The sequence below is a fragment of the Anomaloglossus baeobatrachus genome, chromosome 3, assembly GCF_048569485.1.
Source record: "Anomaloglossus baeobatrachus isolate aAnoBae1 chromosome 3, aAnoBae1.hap1, whole genome shotgun sequence".
In the NCBI taxonomy this organism is placed as follows: Eukaryota; Metazoa; Chordata; class Amphibia; order Anura; family Aromobatidae; genus Anomaloglossus; species Anomaloglossus baeobatrachus.
This window is the reverse complement of record NC_134355.1, coordinates 12267211-12293929: the sequence shown is the minus strand read 5'-3', so window position 1 is coordinate 12293929 and position 26719 is coordinate 12267211. Positions and strand designations below refer to the sequence as shown.

The 26719-nt window shown below is 47.1% G+C and overlaps 1 protein-coding gene across 1 annotated transcript in view; it reads left to right on the top strand.

The window, feature by feature from the left end:
- Positions 1-26719, top strand: part of KCNK17 (potassium two pore domain channel subfamily K member 17) — an 87492-nt gene that overhangs the window by 31080 nt on the left and 29693 nt on the right. Inside the window, exon 2 of the mRNA XM_075338992.1 lies at positions 17070-17184. Within this exon, the coding sequence (XP_075195107.1) occupies positions 17070-17184 (115 nt within the window). The remainder of the gene's footprint in view (positions 1-17069; positions 17185-26719) is intronic.

The window sequence follows — 26719 nt, the reverse complement described above, 5'->3', positions numbered from 1 at the left end:
GCAGTATTATAGTAGTTATATTCTTGTACATAGGGGCAGTATTATAGTAGTTATATTCTTGTACATAGAGGCAGTATTATAGTAGTTATATTCTTGTACATAGGGGCAGTATTATAGTAGTTATATTCTTGTACATAGGGGCAGTATTATAGTAGTTATATTCTTGTACATAGAGGCAGTATTATAGTAGTTATATTCTTGTACATAGGGGCAGTATTATAGTAGTTATATTCTTGTACATAGGGGCAGTATTATAGTAGTTATATTCTTGTACATAGGAGCAGTATTATAGTAGTTATATTTTTGTACATAGGGGCAGTATTATAGTAGTTATATTCTTGTATATAGGGGGCAGTATTATAGTAGTTATATTCTTGTATATAGGGGGCAGTATTATAGTAGTTATATTCTTGTATATAGGGGCAGTATTATAGTAGTTATATTCTTGTATATAGGGGGCAGTATTATAGTAGTTATATTTTTGTACATAGGGGCAGTATTATAGTAGTTATATTCTTGTACATAGGGGCAGTATTATAGTAGTTATATTCTTGTATATAGGGGCAGTATTATAGTAGTTATATTCTTGTATATAGGGGGCAGTATTATAGTAGTTATATTCTTGTACATAGGGGGCAGTATTATAGTAGTTATATTCTTGTACATAGGAGCAGTATTATAGTAGTTATATTCTTGTACATAGGGGGCAGTATTATAGTAGTTATATTCTTGTATATAGGGGCAGTATTATAGTAGTTATATTCTTGTATATAGGAGCAGTATTATAGTAGTTATATTCTTGTACATAGGAGCAGTATTATAGTAGTTATATTCTTGTATACAGGGGGCAGTATTATAGTAGTTATATTCTTGTACATAGGGGCAGTATTATAGTAGTTATATTCTTGTACATAGGGGCAGTATTATAGTAGTTATATTCTTGTACATAGGAGCAGTATTATAGCAGTTATAGTTTTGTACATAGGGGCAGTATTATAGTAGTTATATTCTTGTACATAGAGGCAGTATTATAGTAGTTATATTTTTGTACATAGGGGCAGTATTATAGTAGTTATATTCTTGTACATAGGGGGCAGTATTATAGTAGTTATATTCTTGTACATAGGGGGCAGTATTATAGTAGTTATATTCTTGTACATAGGGGGCAGTATTATAGTAGTTATATTCTTGTACATAGAGGGCAGTATTATAGTAGTTATATTCTTGTACATAGGGGCAGTATTATAGTAGTTATATTCTTGTACATAGGAGCAGTATTATAGTAGTTATATTCTTGTACATAGGGGCAGTATTATAGTAGTTATATTCTTGTACATAGGGGCAGTATTATAGTAGTTATATTCTTGTACATAGGAGCAGTATTATAGCAGTTATATGTTTGTACATAGGAGCAGTATTATAGCAGTTATATTTTGTACATAGGAGCAGTATTATAGTAGTTATATTCTTGTATATTGGGGCAGTATTATAGCAGTTATATTTTTGTACATAGGGGGCAGTATTATAGTAGTTATATTCTTGTATATTGGGGCAGTATTATAGCAGTTATATTTTTGTACATAGAGGGCAGTATTATAGTAGTTATATTCTTGTACATAGGGGCAGTATTATAGCAGTTGTATTCTTGTACATAGGAGCAGTATTATAGTAGTTATATTCTTGTATATAGGAGCAGTATTATAGTAGTTATATTCTTGTACATAGGGGCAGTATTATAGCAGTTATATGTTTGTACATATGGACAGTTTTGTAGTAGTTTTACTGTAAATGTAGTAAATACCGTCGTCCTTCCCCCATTTCTATCAGGAATCAGCCATTGTAGCATTTCCATCATTACATTGTCCCTCTTCAGCTGATAAATCTTTCCGGGCTTTTCCTCAGGGTAATGTGCGGTCACAGGTATAATCAGCTGCTGCAGAACTTTGTTATATAAAGTAAGTGAATGTTTTCTGTGTATTTATTTTATAAGATTCTGCATCAGTTGATGTGTTATGAGGTATTGCAGGGGGTGACGTTTATTATGAGGTTCTGCAGCAGCTGAGGTCTGCTATCTTTGCTGTGTGTAATGATGAGGCTGGGCAGGCGTCTTCTGGTGATAAGTGCGGTGTATATAGTATATACCTGTGCGGCTGTGATATCACTGTGCAGTGTATATAGTATATACCTGTGCGGCTGTGACATCACTGTGCAGTGTATGTAGTATATACCCGTGCGGCTGTGACATCACTGTGCAGTGTATATAGTATATACCTGTGCGGCTGTGACATCACTGTGCAGTGTATATAGTATATATCTGTGCGGCTGTGACATCACTGTGCAGTGTATATAGTATATACCTGTGCGGCTGTGACATCACTGTGCAGTGTATATAGTATATACCTGTGCGGCTGTGACATCACTGTGCAGTGTATATAGTATATACCTGTGCGGCTGTGACATCACTGCGCAGTGTATATAGTATATACCCGTGCGGCTGTGACATCACTGTGCAGTGTATATAGTATATACCTGTGCGGCTGTGACATCACTGTGCAGTGTATATAGTATATATCTGTGCGGCTGTGACATCACTGTGCAGTGTATATAGTATATACCTGTGCGGCTGTGACATCACTGTGCAGTGTATATAGTATATACCTGTGCGGCTGTGACATCACTGTGCAGTGTATATAGTATATACCTGTGCGGCTGTGACATCACTGCGCAGTGTATATAGTATATACCTGTGCGGGCTGTGACATCACTGCGCAGTGTATATAGTATATACCTGTGCGGCTGTGACATCACTGTGCAGTGTATATAGTATATACCTGTGCGGCTGTGACATCACTGTGCAGTGTATATAGTATATACCTGTGCGGCTGTGACATCACTGTGCAGTGTATATAGTATATACCTGTGCGGCTGTGACATCACTGTGCAGTGTATATAGTATATACCTGGTGCGGCTGTGACATCACTGTGCAGTGTATATAGTATATACCTGTGCGGCTGTGACATCACTGTGCAGTGTATATAGTATATACCTGTGCGGCTGTGACATCACTGTGCAGTGTATATAGTATATACCTGTGCGGCTGTGACATCACTGGGCAGTGTATATAGTATATACCCATGTGGCTGTGACATCACTGTGCAGTGTATATAGTATATACCCGTGCGGCTGTGACATCACTGTGCAGTGTATATAGTATATACCTGTGCGGCTGTGACATCACTGTGCAGTGTATATAGTATATACCTGTGCGGCTGTGACATCACTGTGCAGTGTATATAGTATATACCTGTGCGGCTGTGACATCACTGTGCAGTGTATATAGTATATACCCGTGCGGCTGTGACATCACTGTGCAGTGTATATAGTATATACCCGTGCGGCTGTGACATCACTGTGCAGTGTATATAGTGTATACCCGTGTGGCTGTGACATCACTGTGCAGTGTATATAGTCTATACCTGTGCGGCTGTGACATCACTGTGCAGTGTATATAGTATATACCAGTGCGGATGTGACATCACTGTGCAGTGTATATAGTATATACCTGTGCGGCTGTGACATTACTGTGCAGTGTTTATAGTATATACCTGTGCGGCTGTGACATCACTGTGCAGTGTATATAGTATATACCTGTGCGGCTGTGACATCACTGTGCAGTGTATATAGTATATACCTGTGCGGCTGTGACATCACTGTGCAGTGTATATAGTATATATCTGTGCGGCTGTGATATCACTGTGCAGTGTATATAGTATATACCTGTGCGGCTGTGACATCACTGTGCAGTGTATATAGTATATATCTGTGCGGCTGTGATATCACTGTGCAGTGTATATAGTATATATCTGTGCGGCTGTGATATCACTGTGCAGTGTATATAGTATATACCCGTGCGGCTGTGACATCACTGTGCAGTGTATATAGTATATACCTGTGCGGCTGTGACATCACTGTGCAGTGTATATAGTATATACCTGTGCGGCTGTGACATCACTGTGCAGTGTATATAGTATATACCTGTGTGAATGTGACATCACTGTGCAGTGTATATAGTATATACTCGTGCGGCTGTGATATCACTGTGCAGTGTATATAGTATATACCTGTGCGGCTGTGACATCACTGTGCAGTGTATATAGTATATACCTGTGCGGCTGTGACATCACTGTGCAGTGTATATAGTATATACCCGTGTGGCTGTGACATCACTGTGCAGTGTATATAGTATATAACCGTGCGGCTGTGACATCACTGTGCAGTGTATATAGTATATACCCGTGCGGCTGTGACATCACTGTGCAGTGTATATAGTATATACCTGTGCGGCTGTGACATCACTGTGCAGTGTATATAGTATATACCTGTGCGGCTGTGACATCACTGTGCAGTGTATATAGTATATACCTGTGCGGCTGTGACATCACTGTGCAGTGTATATAGTATATACCTGTGCGGCTGTGACATCACTGTGCAGTGTATATAGTATATACCTGTGCGGCTGTGACATCACTGTGCAGTGTATATAGTATATACCTGTGCGGCTGTGACATCACTGTGCAGTGTATATAGTATATACCCGTGCGGCTGTGACATCACTGTGCAGTGTATATAGTATATACCCGTGCGGCTGTGACATCACTGTGCAGTGTATATAGTATATACCTGTGCGGCTGTGACATCACTGTGCAGTGTATATAGTATATACCTGTGCGGCTGTGACATCACTGTGCAGTGTATATAGTATATACCTGTGCGGCTGTGACATCACTGTGCAGTGTATATAGTATATACCTGTGCGGCTGTGACATCACTGTGCAGTGTATATAGTATATACCTGTGCGGCTGTGACATCACTGTGCAGTGTATATAGTATATACCTGTGCGGCTGTGACATCACTGTGCAGTGTATATAGTATATACCCGTGCTGCTGTGACATCACTGTGCAGTGTATATAGTATATACCCGTGCGGCTGTGACATCACTGTGCAGTGTATATAGTATATACCTGTGCGGCTGTGACATCACTGTGCAGTGTATATAGTATATACCTGTGCGGCTGTGACATCACTGTGCAGTGTATATAGTATATACCTGTGCGGCTGTGACATCACTGTGCAGTGTATATAGTATATACCTGTGCGGCTGTGACATCACTGTGCAGTGTATATAGTATATACCTGTGCGGCTGTGACATCACTGTGCAGTGTATATAGTATATACCTGTGCGGCTGTGACATCACTGTGCAGTGTATATAGTATATACCTGTGCGGCTGTGACATCACTGTGCAGTGTATATAGTATATACCTGTGCGGCTGTGACATCACTGTGCAGTGTATATAGTATATACCTGTGCGGCTGTGATATCACTGTGCAGTGTATATAGTATATACCTGTGCGGCTGTGACATCACTGTGCAGTGTATATAGTATATACCTGTGCGGCTGTGACATCACTGTGCAGTGTATATAGTATATACCTGTGCGGCTGTGACATCACTGTGCAGTGTATATAGTATATACCTGTGCGGCTGTGACATCACTGTGCAGTGTATATAGTATATACCAGTGCGGCTGTGACATCACTGTGCAGTGTATATAGTATATACCCGTGCGGCTGTGACATCACTGTGCAGTGTATATAGTATATACCCGTGCGGCTGTGACATCACTGTGCAGTGTATATAGTATATACCTGTGCGGCTGTGACATCACTGTGCAGTGTATATAGTATATACCCGTGCGGCTGTGACATCACTGTGCAGTGTATATAGTATATACCTGTGCGGCTGTGACATCACTGTGCAGTGTATATAGTATATACCCGTGCGGCTGTGACATCACTGTGCAGTGTATATAGTATATACCCGTGCGGCTGTGACATCATTGTGCAGTGTATATAGTATATACCTGTGCGGCTGTGACATCACTGTGCAGTGTATATAGTATATACCTGTGCGGCTGTGACATCACTGTGCAGTGTATATAGTATATACCTGTGCGGCTGTGACATCACTGTGCAGTGTATATAGTATATACCTGTGCGGCTGTGACATCACTGTGCAGTGTATATAGTATATACCTGTGCGGCTGTGACATCACTGTGCAGTGTATATAGTATATACCCGTGCGGCTGTGACATCACTGTGCAGTGTATATAGTATATAACCGTGCGGCTGTGACATCACTGTGCAGTGTATATAGTATATACCCGTGCGGCTGTGACATCACTGTGCAGTGTATATAGTATATACCTGTGCGGCTGTGACATCACTGTGCAGTGTATATAGTATATACCTGTGCGGCTGTGACATCACTGTGCAGTGTATATAGTATATACCTGTGCGGCTGTGACATCACTGTGCAGTGTATATAGTATATACCTGTGCGGCTGTGACATCACTGTGCAGTGTATATAGTATATACCTGTGTGAATGTGACATCACTGTGCAGTGTATATAGTATATACCCGTGCGGCTGTGACATCACTGTGCAGTGTATATAGTATATACCTGTGCGGCTGTGATATCACTGTGCAGTGTATATAGTATATACCTGTGCGGCTGTGACATCACTGTGCAGTGTATATAGTATATACCTGTGCGGCTGTGACATCACTGTGCAGTGTATATAGTATATACCCGTGCGGCTGTGACATCACTGTGCAGTGTATATAGTATATACCTGTGCGGCTGTGACATCACTGTGCAGTGTATATAGTATATACCTGTGCGGCTGTGACATCACTGTGCAGTGTATATAGTATATACCTGTGCGGCTGTGACATCACTGTGCAGTGTATATAGTATATACCTGTGCGGCTGTGACATCACTGTGCAGTGTATATAGTATATACCTGTGTGAATGTGACATCACTGTGCAGTGTATATAGTATATACCCGTGCGGCTGTGACATCACTGTGCAGTGTATATAGTATATACCTGTGCGGCTGTGACATCACTGTGCAGTGTATATAGTATATACCTGTGCGGCTGTGACATCACTGTGCTGTGTATATAGTATATACCTGTGCGGCTGTGACATCACTGTGCAGTGTATATAGTATATACCTGTGCGGCTGTGACATCACTGTGCAGTGTATATAGTATATACCTGTGCGGCTGTGATATCACTGTGCAGTGTATATAGTATATACCTGTGCGGCTGTGACATCACTGTGCAGTGTATATAGTATATACCTGTGCGGCTGTGACATCACTGTGCAGTGTATATAGTATATACCCGTGCGGCTGTGACATCACTGTGCAGTGTATATAGTATATACCCGTGCGGCTGTGACATCACTGTGCAGTGTATATAGTATATACCTGTGCGGCTGTGACATCACTGTGCAGTGTATATAGTATATACCTGTGCGGCTGTGACATCACTGTGCAGTGTATATAGTATATACCCGTGTGGCTGTGACATCACTGTGCAGTGTATATAGTATATACCTGTGCGGCTGTGACATCACTGTGCAGTGTATATAGTATATACCCGTGCGGCTTTGACATCACTGTGCAGTGTATATAGTCTATACCCGTGCGGCTGTGACATCTCTGTGCAGTGTATATAGTATATACCCGTGCGGCTGTGACATCACTGTGCAGTGTATATAGTATATACCTGTGCGGCTGTGACATCACTGTGCAGTGTATATAGTATATACCTGTGCGGCTGTGACATCACTGTGCAGTGTATATAGTATATACCCGTGCGGCTGTGACATCACTGTGCAGTGTATATAGTGTATACCCGTGCGGCTGTGACATCACTGTGCAGTGTATATAGTATATACCTGTGCGGCTGTGACATCACTGTGCAGTGTATATAGTATATACCCGTGCGGCTTTGACATCACTGTGCAGTGTATATAGTATATATCTGTGCGGCTGTGATATCACTGTGCAGTGTATATAGTATATACCCGTGCGGCTGTGACATCACTGTGCAGTGTATATAGTATATACCTGTGCGGCCTGTGACATCACTGTGCAGTGTATATAGTATATACCTGTGCGGCTGTGACATCACTGTGCAGTGTATATAGTATATACCCGTGCGGCTGTGACATCACTGTGCAGTGTATATAGTATATACCTGTGCGGCTGTGACATCACTGTGCAGTGTATATAGTATATATCTGTGCGGCTGTGATATCACTGTGCAGTGTATATAGTATATACCTGTGCGGCTGTGACATCACTGTGCAGTGTATATAGTATATACCTGTGCGGCTGTGACATCACTGTGCAGTGTATATAGTATATATCTGTGCGGCTGTGACATCACTGTGCAGTGTATATAGTATATACCTGTGCGGCTGTGACATCACTGTGCAGTGTATATAGTATATACCTGTGCGGCTGTGACATCACTGTGCAGTGTATATAGTATATACCTGTGCGGCTGTGACATCACTGTGCAGTGTATATAGTATATACCCGTGCGGCTGTGACATCACTGTGCAGTGTATATAGTATATATCTGTGCGGCTGTGATATCACTGTGCAGTGTATATAGTATATACCTGTGCTGTGACATCACTGTGCAGTGTATATAGTATATATCTGTGCGGCTGTGACATCACTGTGCAGTGTATATAGTATATACCTGTGCGGCTGTGACATCACTGTGCAGTATATATAGTATATACCCGTGCGGCTGTGACATCACTGTGCAGTGTATATAGTATATACCCGTGCGGCTGTGACATCACTGTGCAGTGTATATAGTATATACCCGTGCGGCTGTGACATCACTGTGCAGTGTATATAGTATATACCCGTGCGGCTGTGATATCACTGTGCAGTGTATATAGTATATACCCGTGCGGCTGTGACATCACTGTGCAGTGTATATAGTATATACCTGTGCGGCTGTGACATCACTGTGCAGTGTATATAGTATATACCCGTGCGGCTGTGACATCACTGTGCAGTGTATATAGTATATACCCGTGCGGCTGTGACATCACTGTGCAGTGTATATAGTATATACCTGTGCGGCTGTGACATCACTGTGCAGTGTATATAGTATATACCTGTGCGGCTGTGACATCACTGTGCAGTGTATATAGTATATACCCTGTGCGGCTGTGACATCACTGTGCAGTGTATATAGTATATACCTGTGCGGCTGTGACATCACTGTGCAGTGTATATAGTATATACCTGTGCGGCTGTGACATCACTGTGCAGTGTATATAGTATATACCTGTGCGGCTGTGACATCACTGTGCAGTGTATATAGTATATACCTGTGCGGCTGTGACATCACTGTGCAGTGTATATAGTATATACCTGTGCGGCTGTGACATCACTGTGCAGTGTATATAGTATATACCTGTGCGGCTGTGACATCACTGTGCAGTGTATATAGTATATACCTGTGCGGCTGTGACATCACTGTGCAGTGTATATAGTATATACCTGTGCGGCTGTGACATCACTGTGCAGTGTATATAGTATATACCTGTGCGGCTGTGACATCACTGTGCAGTGTATATAGTATATACCTGTGCGGCTGTGACATCACTGTGCAGTGTATATAGTATATACCTGTGCGGCTGTGACATCACTGTGCAGTGTATATAGTATATACCTGTGCGGCTGTGACATCACTGTGCAGTGTATATAGTATATACCTGTGCGGCTGTGACATCACTGTGCAGTGTATATAGTATATACCTGTGCGGCTGTGACATCACTGTGCAGTGTATATAGTATATACCTGTGCGGCTGTGACATCACTGTGCAGTGTATATAGTATATACCCGTGCGGCTGTGACATCACTGTGCAGTGTATATAGTATATACCTCGTGCGGCTGTGACATCACTGTGCAGTGTATATAGTATATACCCGTGCGGCTGTGACATCACTGTGCAGTGTATATAGTATATACCTGTGCGGCTGTGACATCACTGTGCAGTGTATATAGTATATACCTGTGCGGCTGTGACATCACTGTGCAGTGTATATAGTATATACCTGTGCGGCTGTGACATCACTGTGCAGTGTATATAGTATATACCTGTGCGGCTGTGACATCACTGTGCAGTGTATATAGTATATACCTGTGCGGCTGTGACATCACTGTGCAGTGTATATAGTATATACCTGTGCGGCTGTGACATCACTGTGCAGTGTATATAGTATATACCCGTGCGGCTGTGACATCACTGTGCAGTGTATATAGTATATACCCGTGCGGCTGTGACATCACTGTGCAGTGTATATAGTATATACCCGTGCGGCTGTGACATCACTGTGCAGTGTATATAGTATATACCCGTGCGGCTGTGACATCACTGTGCAGTGTATATAGTATATACCCGTGCGGCTGTGACATCACTGTGCAGTGTATATAGTATATACCCGTGCGGCTGTGACATCACTGTGCAGTGTATATAGTATATACCCGTGCGGCTGTGACATCACTGTGCAGTGTACACTCAGTCGTCCCCTGTAGTCGTCCATTCTCACATAGAGGACGTTGTCGCCCCCTGCTGGTGACATTGTGGTACTTCAGATCTTTATTTTGGGGCTTTCCTGCGTCGTCCCCTGTTACATTTGCACAGTACGTTGTGTCTCTGGTGACTTTACTGATGTTTCTTCCCATTATAATTGCTATAAGGATATACCTGGAAGTCGCAGCTGCCGTATTCTGCCTCATCCGTCTCCTGTCGTCTCTGCCGGTTGGGATTTTATTTTCTCACCATTTCTACACAATGATTTTCTCTGTAAAGGTTTATATTACGGTCAGAACGCGGTATTACAATTTGCCCACGATTCGGGATTTGCTGGTCAGCGCTGTACTATATTTAAGATAGCACGGTAGCTCAGTGGTTAGCACTGTACTATATATAAGGCAGCATGGTGGCTCAGTGGTTAGCACTGTACTATATATAAGGCAGCACAGTGACTCAGTGGTTAGCACTTTACTATTTATACGTCAGCATGGTAGCTCAGTGGTTAGCATTGTACTATATATAAGGCAGCACGGTGACTCAGTGGTTAGCAGTATACTATATAAGGCAGCACAGTGGCTCATTGGATAGCACTGTATGAGCGCTCAGTGGTTAGCATTATACTACATGTAGGGCAGCATGGTGGTTCAATGGTTAGTAGTAGTAGTGTACTATTTATAAGGCAGCATGGTGGCTCAGTGGTTAGCATGATACTATATAAAAAGCAGCACAGTGGCTCAGTAGTGAGCACTATATGGTGGCTAAGTGGTTGGCACTATATGGTGGCTCACTGATTAGCACTTTACTACATGTAGGGCAGCATCACGGTGGCTCAGTGGTTAGCATTGTACTATATACAATCTGAAAGAAGTTTCTTTGTTCTCTGGTTTGCTCCCACACTTTAAAGACAAACTAATAAAGAATGTAGATTTTGAGCCCCAATGGGGATAGTGGTGATGATGTCTGTAAAGTGCTGCGGAATATAATGGCGCCATACAAGTGATGCATAATAATAACATTCCCGCTGGGTGGGCTTCGCTCGGTGCAGGTTTACTGAGGCGAGAAACAGTCTTGTCACATTGCCCACTCTCAGCATTAGGCCCGTTTCACACGTCAGTGAAAAACAGTGACGTTTTCACTGGCGTATAAAACACGCACATGTCCCTGCGTGTGCCGTGAATCACACGTGGGTTGTCTAAGTGCAATCCGGGCTCCGTTCTCCGTGGCCTGTGATTGCACTTAGAGATTCACTCACCTGCGCCCGCTCTCCGTGGTGCTGATCGCTCCCGCGACGCATCATCCGGCCGGCGGTGACCCCTGCAGCAGCTGCTTCCGGGTCGGCTGTGTCGCGCATAATGAATATGCGCGACAGTAATCAGCCGGCTCAGAAGCAGCAGGCTGCACGGGCTGCAGAGAACGCGGCTGGAGCCGGGTGAGTTAAAATGTTTATTATTTTAAAAGCACGTTTTTTTCTGGCACGTGTTTCACGGACCACACCACTGCGTGGTCCGTGGGACATCAGTGATGCCAGAAAAAAATGGACATGTCTCCGTGCGGCAATCACGCACACGCGGGTACGCCGCACGGAGACACGTGCAGTGAAAAATCACTGACGTGTGAGCAGACCCATTCATTATAATGTGTCTGCGTATGTCAGTGACTCTGGTACGTAGAAAAAAAAGCACAAACGTCCCAGAATCACTGACGTGTGATAGGGGCCTAAGAGAGTCATCATGATTCACACGTTCACATAGAGGGGCTGCAGACTTGTAGCTTGAGACGACACAGCCCCTTACAGGTGCATTCAGACTGGAAGCTTATCGAGAACGAGCAATCCTGGTGTAAACAGGCAGTGAAGCCCGGAGCATGGAAGACCGGCGCAGGGAAGACCGGCGCAGGGAAGACCGGCGCAGGGAAGACCGGAGCATGGAAGACCGGAGCATGGAAGACCGGAGCATGGAAGCCCGGAGCATGGAAGCCCGGAGCATGGAAGCCCGGAGCATGGAAGCCCAGAGCATGGAAGCCCGGAGCATTTTAGACTGGAGGATTGAAGCCCGGAGCATTGAAGCCCGGAGCATTGAAGCCCGGAGCATTGAAGCCCGGAGCATTGAAGCCCGGAGCATTGAAGCCCGGAGCATTGAAGCCCGGAGCATTGAAGCCCGGAGCAACGAAGCCCGGAGCATTGAAGCCCGGAGCATTGAAGCCCGGAGCATTGAAGCCCGGAGCATTGAAGCCCAGAGCATTGAAGCCCAGAGCATTGAAGCCCAGAGCAACGAAGCCCGGAGCAACGAAGCCCGGAGCAACGAAGCCCGGAGCATTGAAGCCCGGAGCATTGAAGCCCGGAGCATTGAAGCCCGGAGCATTGAAGCCCGGAGCATTGAAGCCCGGAGCATTGAAGCCCGGAGCAACGAAGCCCGGAGCAACGAAGCCCGGAGCATTGAAGCCCGGAGCATTGAAGCCCGGAGCATTGAAGCCCGGAGCAACGAAGCCCAGAGCAACGAAGCACAGAGCATGGAACACCGGAGCATGGCAGACCGGAGCATGGATCACCCGAGCAATGAACATTTGTGGAGCGAACAGTGGATTAGCAAAGACCTAAGCAGTGAAGACGGGAGCAGAATAAGCACAAAACTTCACTGCCTCGTTCCCCGCACCTCGTCCCGCCGTGTATACGGGACCCAGGCGGCCAGGATAAGCGCAGTTCAGCAGATGTCAGGACAGGAGGGAAAATGTTTTTTTTGCTGGTGTTTGTTACAGATTGTCGAGACTGATGCAAAAGTAACAAACATTCAGCCGTGAGAAGTTTGTTTTTTTAGAACTAAAATGGTGAGAAATTGAAAGAAAGTGCAATAAAATATTCCCGAACTTCTCCTCCTGCAGAGAGTGAACGTCAGCGACAGCAAGAACCGCAGCCGAGGAAACAACATAAACCCCAATAAACAGGGGAAGAAACCGCAGCCCAAGAGCGACAAATCCCTGCTCCAAGGAATCACCAAACCTCCGAGCAGCGACCATTAACCCCGCGCTGCCTGAGAGCATCTGACACTGCACGTGATCTATCACATCTCATAAAAACATTGCACATCAGTAAATATAAGCTCCGCATCTAATGAAATACACATATCATAAACCTGCCGTTACCAGGAAAATCAGCACCGAGGAATAATGAAAGGGCAAGCTGAGAAAATAGAAAGAATGAATGAGGTCTATTTATATAAGGAGCGAAAATGTCACCAACGCCAAACCCTGCACTATATAATACTGCCCCCTATGTACAAGAATATAACTGCTATAATACTGCTCCTATATATAAGAATATAACTGCTATAATACTGCCCCTATGTACAAGAATATAACTACTATAATACTGCCCCTATATACAAGAATATAACTACTATAATACTGCCCCCTATGTACAAGAATATAACTACTATAATACTGCCCCTATGTACAAGAATATAACTACTATAATACTGCCCCCTATGTAGAAGAATATAACTACTATAATACTGCTCCTATGTATAAGAATATAACTGCTATAATACTGCTCCTATGTACAAGAATATAACTACTATAATACTGCCCCTATGTACAAGAATATAACTGCTATAATACTGCTCCTATATATAAGAATATAACTGCTATAATACTGCCCCTATGTACAAGAATATAACTACTATAATACTGCCCCTATATACAAGAATATAACTACTATAATACTGCCCCCTATGTACAAGAATATAACTACTATAATACTGCTCCTATGTACAAGAATATAACTACTATAATACTGCCCCCTATGTAGAAGAATATAACTACTATAATACTGCCCCTATGTACAAGAATATAACTACTATAATACTGCCCCCTATGTAGAAGAATATAACTACTATAATACTGCCCCTATGTACAAGAATATAACTACTATAATACTGCTCCCTATATACAAGAATATAACTACTATAATACTGCCCCCTATATACAAGAATATAACTACTATAATACTGCCCCTATGTACAAGAATATAACTACTATAATACTGCCCCTATGTACAAGAATATAACTGCTATAATACTGCCCCTATGTACAAGAATATAACTACTATAATACTGCCCCTATGTACAAGAATATAACTACAATAATTCTGCCCCTATATACAAGAATATAACTGCTATAATACTACCCCTATGTACAAGAATATAACTACTATAATACTACCCCTATGTACAAGAATATATCTACTATAATACTGCCCTCTATGTACAAGAATATAACTGCTATAATACTGCCCCCTATATACAAGAATATATCTACTATAATACTGCCTCTATATACAAGAATATAGCTACTATAATACTGCCCCTATGTACAAGAATATAACTACTATAATACTGCCCCCTATATACAAGAATATATCTACTATAATACTGCCTCTATATACAAGAATATAGCTACTATAATACTGCCCCTATGTACAAGAATATAACTACTATAATACTGCCTTCTATGTACAAGAAAATAACTACTATAATACTGCCCCTATGTACAAGAGTATATCTACTATAATACTGCCCCTATGTACAGGAATATAACTACTATAATACTGCTCCTATGTACAAGCATATAACTACTATAATACTGCCCTCTATATACAAGAATATAACTACTATAATACTGCCCCCTATGTAGAAGAATATAACTACTATAATACTGCCCCTATGTACAAGAATATAACTACTATAATACTGCCCCTATATACAAGAATATAACTACTATAATACTGCCCCTATGTACAAGAATATAACTACTATAATACTGCCCCTATGTACAAGAATATAACTACTATAATACTGCCCCTATGTACAAAAATATAACTACTATAATACTGCCCCTATGTACAAGAATATAACTACTATAATACTGCCCCTATATACAAGAATATATCTACTATAATACTGCCCCCTAAGTACAAGAATATAACTACTATAATACTGCCCCCTATGTACAAGAATATAACTACTATAATACTGCCTCTATATACAAGAATATAACTACTATAATACTGCCCCCTATGTACAAGAATATAACTACTATAATACTGCCCCCTATGTACACGAATATAACTACTATAATACTGCCTCTATATACAAGAATATAACTACTATAATACTGCCCCCTATGTACAAGAATATAACTACTATAATACTGCCTCTATATACAAGAATATATCTACTATAATACTGCCTCTATATACAAGAATATAGCTACTATAATACTGCCCCCTATATACAAGAATATATCTACTATAATACTGCCGCTATATACAAGAATATAGCTACTATAATACTGCCCCTATGTACAAGAATATAACTACTATAATACTGCCCCTATGTACAAGAATATAACTACTATAATACTGCCCCTATATACAAGAATATAACTGCTATAATACTGCTCCTATGTACAAGAATATAACTACTATAATACTACCCCTATGTACAAGAATATATCTACTATAATACTGCCTCTATATACAAGAATATAGCTACTATAATACTGCCCCTATGTACAAGAATATATCTACTATAATACTGCCTCTATATACAAGAATATAGCTACTATAATACTGCCCCTATATACAAGAATATATCTACTATAATACTGCCTCTATATACAAGAATATAGCTACTATAATACTGCCCCTATGTACAAGAATATATCTACTATAATACTGCCTCTATATACAAGAATATAACTACTATAATACTGCCCCTATATACAAGAATATATCTACTATAATACTGCCTCTATATACAAGAATATAGCTACTATAATACTGCCCCTATGTACAAGAATATAACTACTATAATACTGCCCCTATGTACAAGAATATAACTACTATAATACTGCCCCTATATACAAGAATATAACTGCTATAATACTGCTCCTATGTACAAGAATATAACTACTATAATACTACCCCTATGTACAAGAATATATCTACTATAATACTGCCTCTATATACAAGAATATAGCTACTATAATACTGCCCCTATGTACAAGAATATATCTACTATAATACTGCCTCTATATACAAGAATATAGCTACTATAATACTGCCCCTATATACAAGAATATATCTACTATAATACTGCCTCTATATACAAGAATATAGCTACTATAATACTGCCCCTATGTACAAGAATATATCTACTATAATACTGCCTCTATATACAAGAATATAACTACTATAATACTGCCCCTATATACAAGAATATATCTACTATAATACTGCCTCTATATACAAGAATATAGCTACTATAATACTGCCCCTATGTACAAGAATATAACTACTATAATACTGCCCCCTATATACAAGAATATAACTACTATAATACTGCCCCATGTACAAGAATATCACTGCTATAATACTGCCCCTATGTATAAGAATATAACTGCTAGAATACTGCCCCTATGTACAAGAATATCACTGCTATAATACTGCCCCTATGTATAAGAATACTGTTATTGTACCGCAGAATGCACAAGCGTACATCTAATATACTCTGTCTCTCAGTTTATTGTGCAGGTTTACAAGCAGGGGTCGAGCCTCCTCGGTAATGGCAGTAGTTTGGAGACTTGGAGCTTTCCGGGATCGTTCTTCTTTTCTGTGACTGCTATTACAACTATAGGTGAGAATGAAGATCCTGTAGAGCACGAGGAGCGGCCACTGGATAGCCACAAATGATAGCAGTTGGCAGTTTTACCTCAGAGTTTACATTGATTCTTAAAGAGAACCTGTCAGCAGGATTGTGCAATGTACGGTACAGACCGGGCGGTGATATTGATTACATTAATACATTTGGTGAAGAAATCTGCTTTATTGTTCTTCTTTAATCACCATTTGAAGTTGTCTGCTGATTAGATTTCAGTCTGTGATTCCCCTGGCCCCTGCTTCTGCCTTCGGTCTGTGATTCCCCGGCCCCTGCTTCTGCCTCCAGTCTGTGATTCCCTGGCCCCTGCTTCTGCCTCCAGTCTGTGATTCCCGGCCCCTGCTTCTGCCTCCGGTCTGTGATTCCCCCGCCCCTGCTTCTGCCTCCGGTCTATGATTCCCCGACCCCTCCGCCTGCCTGTGATCTGTGATTCTCCTATCCCTGCTTCTGCCTCCGGTCTGTGATTCCCTGGCCCCTGCTTCTGCCTCCAGTCTGTGATTCCCTGGCCCCTGCTTCTGCCTCCAGTCTGTGATTCCCTGGCCCCTGCTTCTGCCTCTGGTCTGTGATTCCCCTGGCCCTGCTTCTGCCTCCGGTCTATGATTCCCCTGTCCCTGCTTCTGCCTCCAGTCTGTGATTCCCTGGCCCCTGCTTCTGCCTCTGGTCTGTGATTCCCCTGTCCCTGCTTCTGCCTCCGGTCTATGATTCCCCTGGCCCCTGCTTCTGCCTCCGATGTGTGATTCCCCTCTCCCTGCTTCTGCCTCTGGTCTGTGATTCCATGGCCCCTGATTCTGCCTCTGGTCTGTGATTCCCCGGCCCCTGCTTCTGCCTCTGGTCTGTGATTCCCCGGCCCCTGCTTCTGCCTCTGGTCTGTGATTCCCCTGTCCCTGCTTCTGCTTCCAATCTCTAATTCCCCGGCCCCTGCTTCTGCCTCCGGTCTATGATTTCCCAAACCTGCTTCTGCTTCCGTTCTGTGATTCCCTGGCCCCTACTCCTGCCTCCTTTCTGTAATTCCCTGGCCCCTCCATCGGCCTCAGGTCTGTGACTTTCTGCCTCTTCTTTCTGCCTCCCGACTGTGATTCCCTGCCTGATGTATGATGTAGGGACAGAGACCCTGATTCCAGTGATGAGTTACTTACTGATCTGTGCGTTGTTTAGGTAAAATCACAATTTAATCAGCAGGAGATTATCAGGAAAGAACTAGTAAAGCTGCTGCCATGTCGTCCTCCATATTTATGAGCTCTGTATACACAGAAAGCTGCCAATCAGTGGTGTGAGCTGGTTATACAGGGCTCAATATTCAGAGAACTACAGCACACAGCTCAGTAAGTGACACATCACTGGAATCAGGGTCTCTGCCTCTACATCATGCTGCTCTCACATGGGGGAGCAAAAAGCCCAATGGAGAAGAATGGTTGCTTGGCTCTTGCGCCCCAATAGCTCTATATATCAAGACCTCAGGAGATAGACAGCAACATGACCCTGCGGGAGGACTGGTGGGGTCCCTGCAGTGCTGCTGAGAAGGGTCTCGGGGAGGGAGGGGGGATCACCCGGCCAATCCCTGTGAATAGTAATGAAATGGAAACTTCCCAGACGTGTGAAGTGGAGCTCCCGGGATATAGTGCACGGCCCGTGTAAGGGGGGCTGAGTGTGGGGTCCCCCTCCAGGCACAGGGGCCACTGAAGGTGTCACCGGGTCACCCGTCTGGATCCACCGCTCTGTTAGCGAGAATGGAAGAAGATTAAAAAAAATCCACATCCAAGAATGATCCGAAACATCGACCCCCCTGGACCCCATGTGATTCCCCCCGCACTTCTCTCAGCTTAGTCTACTATGGGGGCAATGTGCCTGGTTTCTGGGGCGCTGTGGCTGGCTCTACTATGGGGGAAATGTGCCTGGTTTCTGGGGTGCTGTGACTGGCTTCACTATGGGGGCAATGTGCCTGGTTTCTGGGGTGCTGTGGCTGGCTCTACTATGGGGCAATGTGCCTGGTTTCTGGGGTGCTGTGGCTGGCTCTACTATGGGGGCAATATGCCTGGTTTCTGGGTGCTGTGGCTGGCTCTACTATGGGGGCAATGTGCCTGGTTTCTGGGGCGCTGTGGCTGGCTCTACTATGGGGGCAATGTGCCTGGTTTCTGGGGTGCTGTGGCTGGCTCTACTATGGGGCAATGTGCCTGGTTTCTGGGGTGCTGTGGCTGGCTCTACTATGGGGGCAATATGCCTGGTTTCTGGGTGCTGTGGCTGGCTCTACTATGGGGGCAATGTGCCTGGTTTCTGGGGCGCTGTGGCTGGCTCTACTATGGGGGCAATGTGCCTGGTTTCTGGGGTGCTGTGGCTGGCTCTACTATGGGGGCAATGTGCCTGGTTTCTGGGGTGCTGTGGCTGGCTCTACTATGGGGGCAATGTGCCTGGTTTCTGGGGCGCTGTGGCTGGCTCTACTATAGGGGCAATGTGCCTGGTTTCTGGGTGCTGTGGCTGGCTCTACTATGGGGGCAATGTGCCTGGTTTCTGGGGTGCTGTGGCTGGCTCTACTATGGGGGCAATGTGCCTGGTTTCTGGGTGCTGTGGCTGGCTCTACTATGGGGCAATGTGCCTGGTTTCTGGGTGCTGTGGCTGGCTCTACTATGGGGGCAATGTGCCTGGTTTCTGGGTGCTGTGGCTGGCTCTACTATGGGGGCAATGTGCCTGGTTTCTGAGGTGCTGTGGCTGGCTCTACTATGGGGGCAATGTGCCTGGTTTTCTTGAGTGCTGTGGCTGGCTCTACTATGGGGGCAATGTGCCTGGTTTCTGGGGTGCTGTGGCTGGCTCTACTATGGGGGAATGTGCCTGGTTTCTGGGGTGCTGTGGCTGGCTCTACTATGGGGGCATTGTGCCTGGTTTTCTTGAGTGCTGTGGCTGGCTCTACTATGGGGGCAATGTGCCTGGTTTTCTGGGTGCTGTGGCTGGCTCTACTATGGGGGCAATGTGCCTGGTTTCTGGGGTGCTGTGGCTGGCTCTACTATGGGGGAATGTGCCTGGTTTCTGGGGTGCTGTGGCTGGCTCTACTATGGGGACAATGTGCCTGGTTTCTGGGGTGCTGTGGCTGGCTCTACTATGGGGGCAATATGCCTGGTTTCTGGGGTGCTGTGGCTGACTCTACTATGGGGGCAATGTGCCTGGTTTCTGGGGTGCTGTGGCTGACTCTATGGGGGCAATGTGCCTGGTTTCTGGGGCGCTGTGGCTGGCTCTACTATGGGGGCAATATGCCTGGTTTCTGGGGTGCTGTGGCTGGCTCTACTATGGGGGCAATGTGCCTGGTTTTCTGGGTGCTGTGGCTGGCTCTACTATGGGGACAATGTGCCTGGTTTCTGGGTGCTGTGGCTGGCTCTACTATGGGGGCAATGTGCCTGGTTTCTGGGGTGCTGTGGCTGGCTCTACTATGGGGGACTGTGCCTGGTTTCTGGGGTGCTGTGGCTGACTCTACTATGGGGGCAATATGCCTGGTTTCTGGGGTGCTGTGGCTGACTCTACTATGGGGGCAATGTGCCTGGTTTCTGGGGTGCTGTGGCTGGCTCTACTATGGGGCAATGTGCCTGGATTCTGAGGTGCTGTGGCTGGCTCTACTATGGGGCAATGTGCCTGGTTTCTGGGGTGCTGTGGCTGGCTCTACTATGGGGCAATGTGCCTGGTTTTCTTGAGTGCTGTGGCTGGCTCTACTATGGGGGCAATGTGCCTGGTTTCTGGGGTGCTGTGGCTGGCTCTACTATGGGGGCAATGTGCCTGGTTTCTGGGGTGCTGTGGCTGGCTCTACTATGGGGGAATGTGCCTGGTTTCTGGGGTGCTGTGGCTGGCTCTACTATGGGGACAATGTGCCTGGTTTCTGGGGTGCTGTGGCTGGCTCTACTATGGGGGCAATATGCCTGGTTTCTGGGGTGCTGTGGCTGACTCTACTATGGGGGCAATGTGCCTGGTTTCTGGGGTGCTGTGGCTGACTCTATGGGGGCAATGTGCCTGGTTTCTGGGGCGCTGTGGCTGGCTCTACTATGGGGGCAATATGCCTGGTTTCTGGGGTGCTGTGGCTGACTCTACTATGGGGCAATGTGCCTGGTTTCTGGGGTGCTGTGGCTGGCTCTACTATGGGGGCAATGTGCCTGGTTTCTGGGGCGCTGTGGCTGGCTCTACTATGGGGGCAATGTGCCTGGTTTTCTGGGTGCTGTGGCTGGCTCTACTATGGGGACAATGTGCCTGGTTTCTGGGTGCTGTGGCTGGCTCTACTATGGGGGCAATGTGCCTGGTTTCTGGGGTGCTGTGGCTGGCTCTACTATGGGGGCAATATGCCTGGTTTCTGGGGTGCTGTGGCTGACTCTACTATGGGGGCAATGTGCCTGGTTTCTGGGGTGCTGTGGCTGGCTCTACTATGGGGCAATGTGCCTGGATTCTGAGGTGCTGTGGCTGGCTCTACTATGGGGCAATGTGCCTGGTTTCTGGGGTGCTGTGGCTGGCTCTACTATGGGGCAATGTGCCTGGTTTCTGGGGTGCTGTGGCTGGCTCTACTATGGAGGCAATGTGCCTGGTTTCTGGGGTGCTGTGGCTGGCTCTACTATGGGGGCAATGTGCCTGGTTTCTGGGGTGCTGTGGCTGGCTCTACTATGGGGGAACGTGCCTGGTTTCTGGGGTGCTGTGGCTGGCTCTACTATGGGGGCAATATGCCTGGTTTCTGGGGTGCTGTGGCTGGCTCTACTATGGGGACAATGTGCCTGGTTTCTGGGTGCTGTGGCTGACTCTACTATGGGGGCAATGTGCCTGGTTTCTGGGGTGCTGTGGCTGGCTCTACTATGGGGGACTGTGCCTGGTTTCTGGGGTGCTGTGGCTGACTCTACTATGGGGGCAATATGCCTGGTTTCTGGGGTGCTGTGGCTGACTCTACTATGGGGGCAATGTGCCTGGTTTCTGGGGTGCTGTGGCTGGCTCTATGGGGGCAATGTGCCTGGTTTCTGAGGTGCTGTGGCTGGCTCTACTATGGGGCAATGTGCCTGGTTTCTGGGGTGCTGTGGCTGGCTCTACTATGGAGGCAATGTGCCTGGTTTCTGGGGTGCTGTGGCTGGCTCTACTATGGGGGCAATGTGCCTGGTTTCTGGGGTGCTGTGGCTGGCTCTACTATGGGGGAACGTGCCTGGTTTCTGGGGTGCTGTGGCTGGCTCTACTATGGGGGCAATATGCCTGGTTTCTGAGGCGCTGTGGCTGGCTCTACTATGGGGTCAATGTGACTGGTTTCTGAGGCGCTGTGGCTGGCTCTACTATGGGGGCAATGTGCCTGGTTTTCTGGGTGCTGTGGCTGGCTCTACTATGGGGGCAATGTGCCTGGTTTTCTGGGTGCTGTGGCTGGCTCTACTATGGGGGCAATGTGCCTGGTTTCTGGGGCGCTGTGGCTGGCTCTACTATGGGGGCAATGTGCCTGGTTTCTGGGGCGCTGTGGCTGGCTCTACTATGGGGGCAATGTGCCTGGTTTCTGGGGCGCTGTGGCTGGCTCTACTATGGGGGCAATGTGCCTGGCTTCTGGGGTAATGTGGCTGGCTCTACTATGGGGGCAATGTGCCTGGTTTCTGGGGCGCTGTGGCTGGCTCTACTATGGAGGCAATGTGCCTGGTTTCTGGGGCGCTGTGGTTGGATCCACTATGGGGGCAATGTGCCTGGTTTCTGGGGAGCTGTGGCTGGCTCTACTATGGGGCAATGTGCCTGGATTTCTGGGGTGCTGTGGCTGGCTCTACTATGGGGCAATGTGCCTGGATTTCTGGGGTGCTGTGGCTGGCTCTACTATGGGGCAATGTGCCTGGTTTCTGGGGTGCTGTGGCTGGCTCTACTATGGGGCAATGTGCCTGGATTTCTGGGGTGCTGTGGCTGGCTCTACTATGGGGCAATGTGCCTGGTTTCTGGGGTGCTGTGGCTGACTCTACTATGGGGGCAATGTGCCTGGTTTCTGGGGCGCTGTGGCTGGCTCTACTATGGGGCAATGTGCCTGGTTTCTGGAGCGCTGTGGCTGGCTCTACTATGGGGCAATGTGCCTGGATTTCTGGGGTGCTGTGGCTGGCTCTACTATGGGGCAATGTGCCTGGATTTCTGGGGTGCTGTGGCTGGCTCTACTATGGGGCAATGTGCCTGGATTTCTGGGGTGCTGTGGCTGGCTCTACTATGGGGCAATGTGCCTGGATTTCTGGGGTGCTGTGGCTGGCTCTACTATGGGGCAATGTGCCTGGTTTCTGGGGTGCTGTGGCTGACTCTACTATGGGGGCAATGTGCCTGGTTTCTGGGGTGCTGTGGCTGGCTCTACTATGGGGGAATGTGCCTGGTTTCTGGGCGCTGTGGCTGGCTCTACTATGGGGTCAATGTGACTGGTTTCTGAGGCGCTGTGGCTGGCTCTACTATGGGGGCAATGTGCCTGGTTTTCTGGGTGCTGTGGCTGGCTCTACTATGGGGGCAATGTGCCTGGTTTTCTGGGTGCTGTGGCTGGCTCTACTATGGGGGCAATGTGCCTGGTTTCTGGGGCGCTGTGGCTGGCTCTACTATGGGGGCAATGTGCCTGGTTTCTGGGGCGCTGTGGCTGGCTCTACTATGGGGGCAATGTGCCTGGTTTCTGGGGCGCTGTGGCTGGCTCTACTATGGGGGCAATGTGCCTGGCTTCTGGGGTAATGTGGCTGGCTCTACTATGGGGGCAATGTGCCTGGTTTCTGGGGCGCTGTGGCTGGCTCTACTATGGAGGCAATGTGCCTGGTTTCTGGGGCGCTGTGGTTGGATCCACTATGGGGGCAATGTGCCTGGTTTCTGGGGAGCTGTGGCTGGCTCTACTATGGGGCAATGTGCCTGGATTTCTGGGGTGCTGTGGCTGGCTCTACTATGGGGCAATGTGCCTGGATTTCTGGGGTGCTGTGGCTGGCTCTACTATGGGGCAATGTGCCTGGTTTCTGGGGTGCTGTGGCTGGCTCTACTATGGGGCAATGTGCCTGGATTTCTGGGGTGCTGTGGCTGGCTCTACTATGGGGCAATGTGCCTGGTTTCTGGGGTGCTGTGGCTGACTCTACTATGGGGGCAATGTGCCTGGTTTCTGGGGCGCTGTGGCTGGCTCTACTATGGGGCAATGTGCCTGGTTTCTGGAGCGCTGTGGCTGGCTCTACTATGGGGGCAATGTGCCTAATTTCTGGGGTGCTGTGGCTGGCTCTACTATGGGGGCAATGTGCCTGGTTTCAGGGGTGCTGTGGCTGGCTCTACTATGGGGCAATGTGCCTGGTTTCTGGGGTGCTGTGGCTGACTCTACTATGGGGGCAATGTGCCTGGATTTCTGGGGTGCTGTGGCTGGCTCTACTATGGGGCAATGTGCCTAGATTTTTGGGGCCCTGTGACTGGCTCTACTATGGGGGCAATGTGCCTGGTTTTCTGGGGCGCTGTGGCTGGCTCTACTATGGGGGCAATGTGCCTGGTTTCTGGGGTGCTGTGGCTGGATCTACTATGGGGACAATGTGCCTGGTTTCTGGGGTGCTGTGGCTGACTCTACTATGGGGGCAATGTGCCTGGATTTCTGGGGTGCTGTGGCTGGCTCTACTATGGGGCAATGTGCCTGGTTTCTGGGGTGCTGTGGCTGGCTCTACTATGGGGCAATGTGCCTGGTTTCTGGGGCGCTGTGGCTGGCTCTACTATGGGGGCAATATGCCTGGTTTCTGGGGTGCTGTGGCTGGCTCTACTATGGGGGAATGTGCCTGGTTTCTGGGGTGCTGTGGCTGGCTCTACTATGGGGGAATGTGCCTTGTTTCTGGGGTGCTGTGGCTGGCTCTACTATGGGGCAATGTGCCTGGTTTCTGGGACGCTGTGGCTGGCTCTACTATGGGGGCAATGTGCCTGGTTTCTGGGGCGCTGTGGCTGGCTCTACTATGGGGGAATGTGCCTGGTTTCTGGGGCGCTGTGGCTGGCTCTACTATGGGGGCAATGTGCCTGGTTTCTGGGGCGCTGTGGCTGGCTCTACTATGGGGGCAATGTGCCTGGTTTCTGGGGCGCTGTGGCTGGCTCTACTATGGGGGAATGTGCCTGGTTTCTGGGGCGCTGTGGCTGGCTCTACTATGGGGGCAATGTGCCTGGTTTCTGGGGCGCTGTGGCTGGCTCTACTATGGGGGAAATGTGCCTGGTTTTTGGGGTGCTGTGGCTGGCTCTACTATGGGGGCAATGTGCCTGGATTTCTGGGGCGCTGTGGCTGGCTCTACTATGGGGGCAATGTGCCTGGTTTCTGGGGTGCTGTGGCTGGCTCTACTATGGGGGAATGTGCCTGGTTTCTGGGGTGCTGTGGCTGGCTCTACTATGGGGGCAATATGCCTGGTTTCTGATGCGCTGTGGCTGGCTCTACTATGGGGTCAATGTGCCTGGTTTCTGGGGTAATGTGGCTGGCTCTACTATGGGGGCAATGTGCCTGGTTTCTGAGGCGCTGTGGCTGGCTCTACTATGGGGGCAATGTGCCTGGTTTCTGGGGTGCTGTGGCTGGCTCTACTATGGGGGCAATGTGCCTGGTTTCTGGGGTGCTGTGACTGGCTCTACTATGGGGCAATGTGCCTGGTTTCTGGGGTGCTGTGGCTGGCTCTACTATGGGGGCAATGTGCCTGGTTTCTGGGTGCTGTGGCTGGCTCTACTATGGGGGCAATGTGCCTGGTTTCTGGGGTGCTGTGGCTGGCTCTACTATAGGGGCAATGTGCCTGGTTTCTGGGGCGCTGTGACTGGCTCTACTATGGGGGCAATGTGCCTGGTTTCTGGGGTGCTGTGGCTGGCTCTACTATGGGGGCAATATGCCTGGTTTCTGGGGTGCTGTGGCTGACTCTACTATGGGGGCAATATGCCTGGTTTCTGGGGTGCTGTGGCTGACTCTACTATGGGGGCAATATGCCTGGTTTCTGGGGTGCTGTGGCTGGCTCTACTATGGGGGCAATGTGCCTGGTTTCTGGAGTGCTGTGGCTGGATCTACTATGGGGGCAATGTGCCTGGTTTCTGGAGTGCTGTGGCTGGATCTACTATGGGGGCAATGTGCCTGGTTTCTGGAGTGCTGTGGCTGGATCTACTGTGGGGGCAATGTGCCTGGTTTCTGGAGTGCTGTGGCTGGCTCTACTATGGGGGCAATGTGCCTGGTTTCTGGAGTGCTGTGGCTGGATCTACTATGGGGGCAATGTGCCTGGTTTCTGGAGTGCTGTGGCTGGATCTACTATGGGGCAATGTGCCTGGTTTCTGGAGTGCTGTGGCTGGCTCTACTATGGGGGCAATGTGCCTGGTTTCTGGGGTGCTGGGGCTGACTCTACTATGGGGGCAATGTGCCTGGATTTCTGGGGCGCTGTGGCTGGCTCTACTATGGGGGCAATATGCCTGGTTTCTGGGGTGCTGTGGCTGGCTCTACTATGGGGGCAATATGCCTGGTTTCTGGGGTGCTGTGGCTGGCTCTACTATGGGGGCAATGTGCCTGGTTTCTGGGGTGCTGGGGCTGACTCTACTATGGGGGCAATGTGCCTGGTTTCTG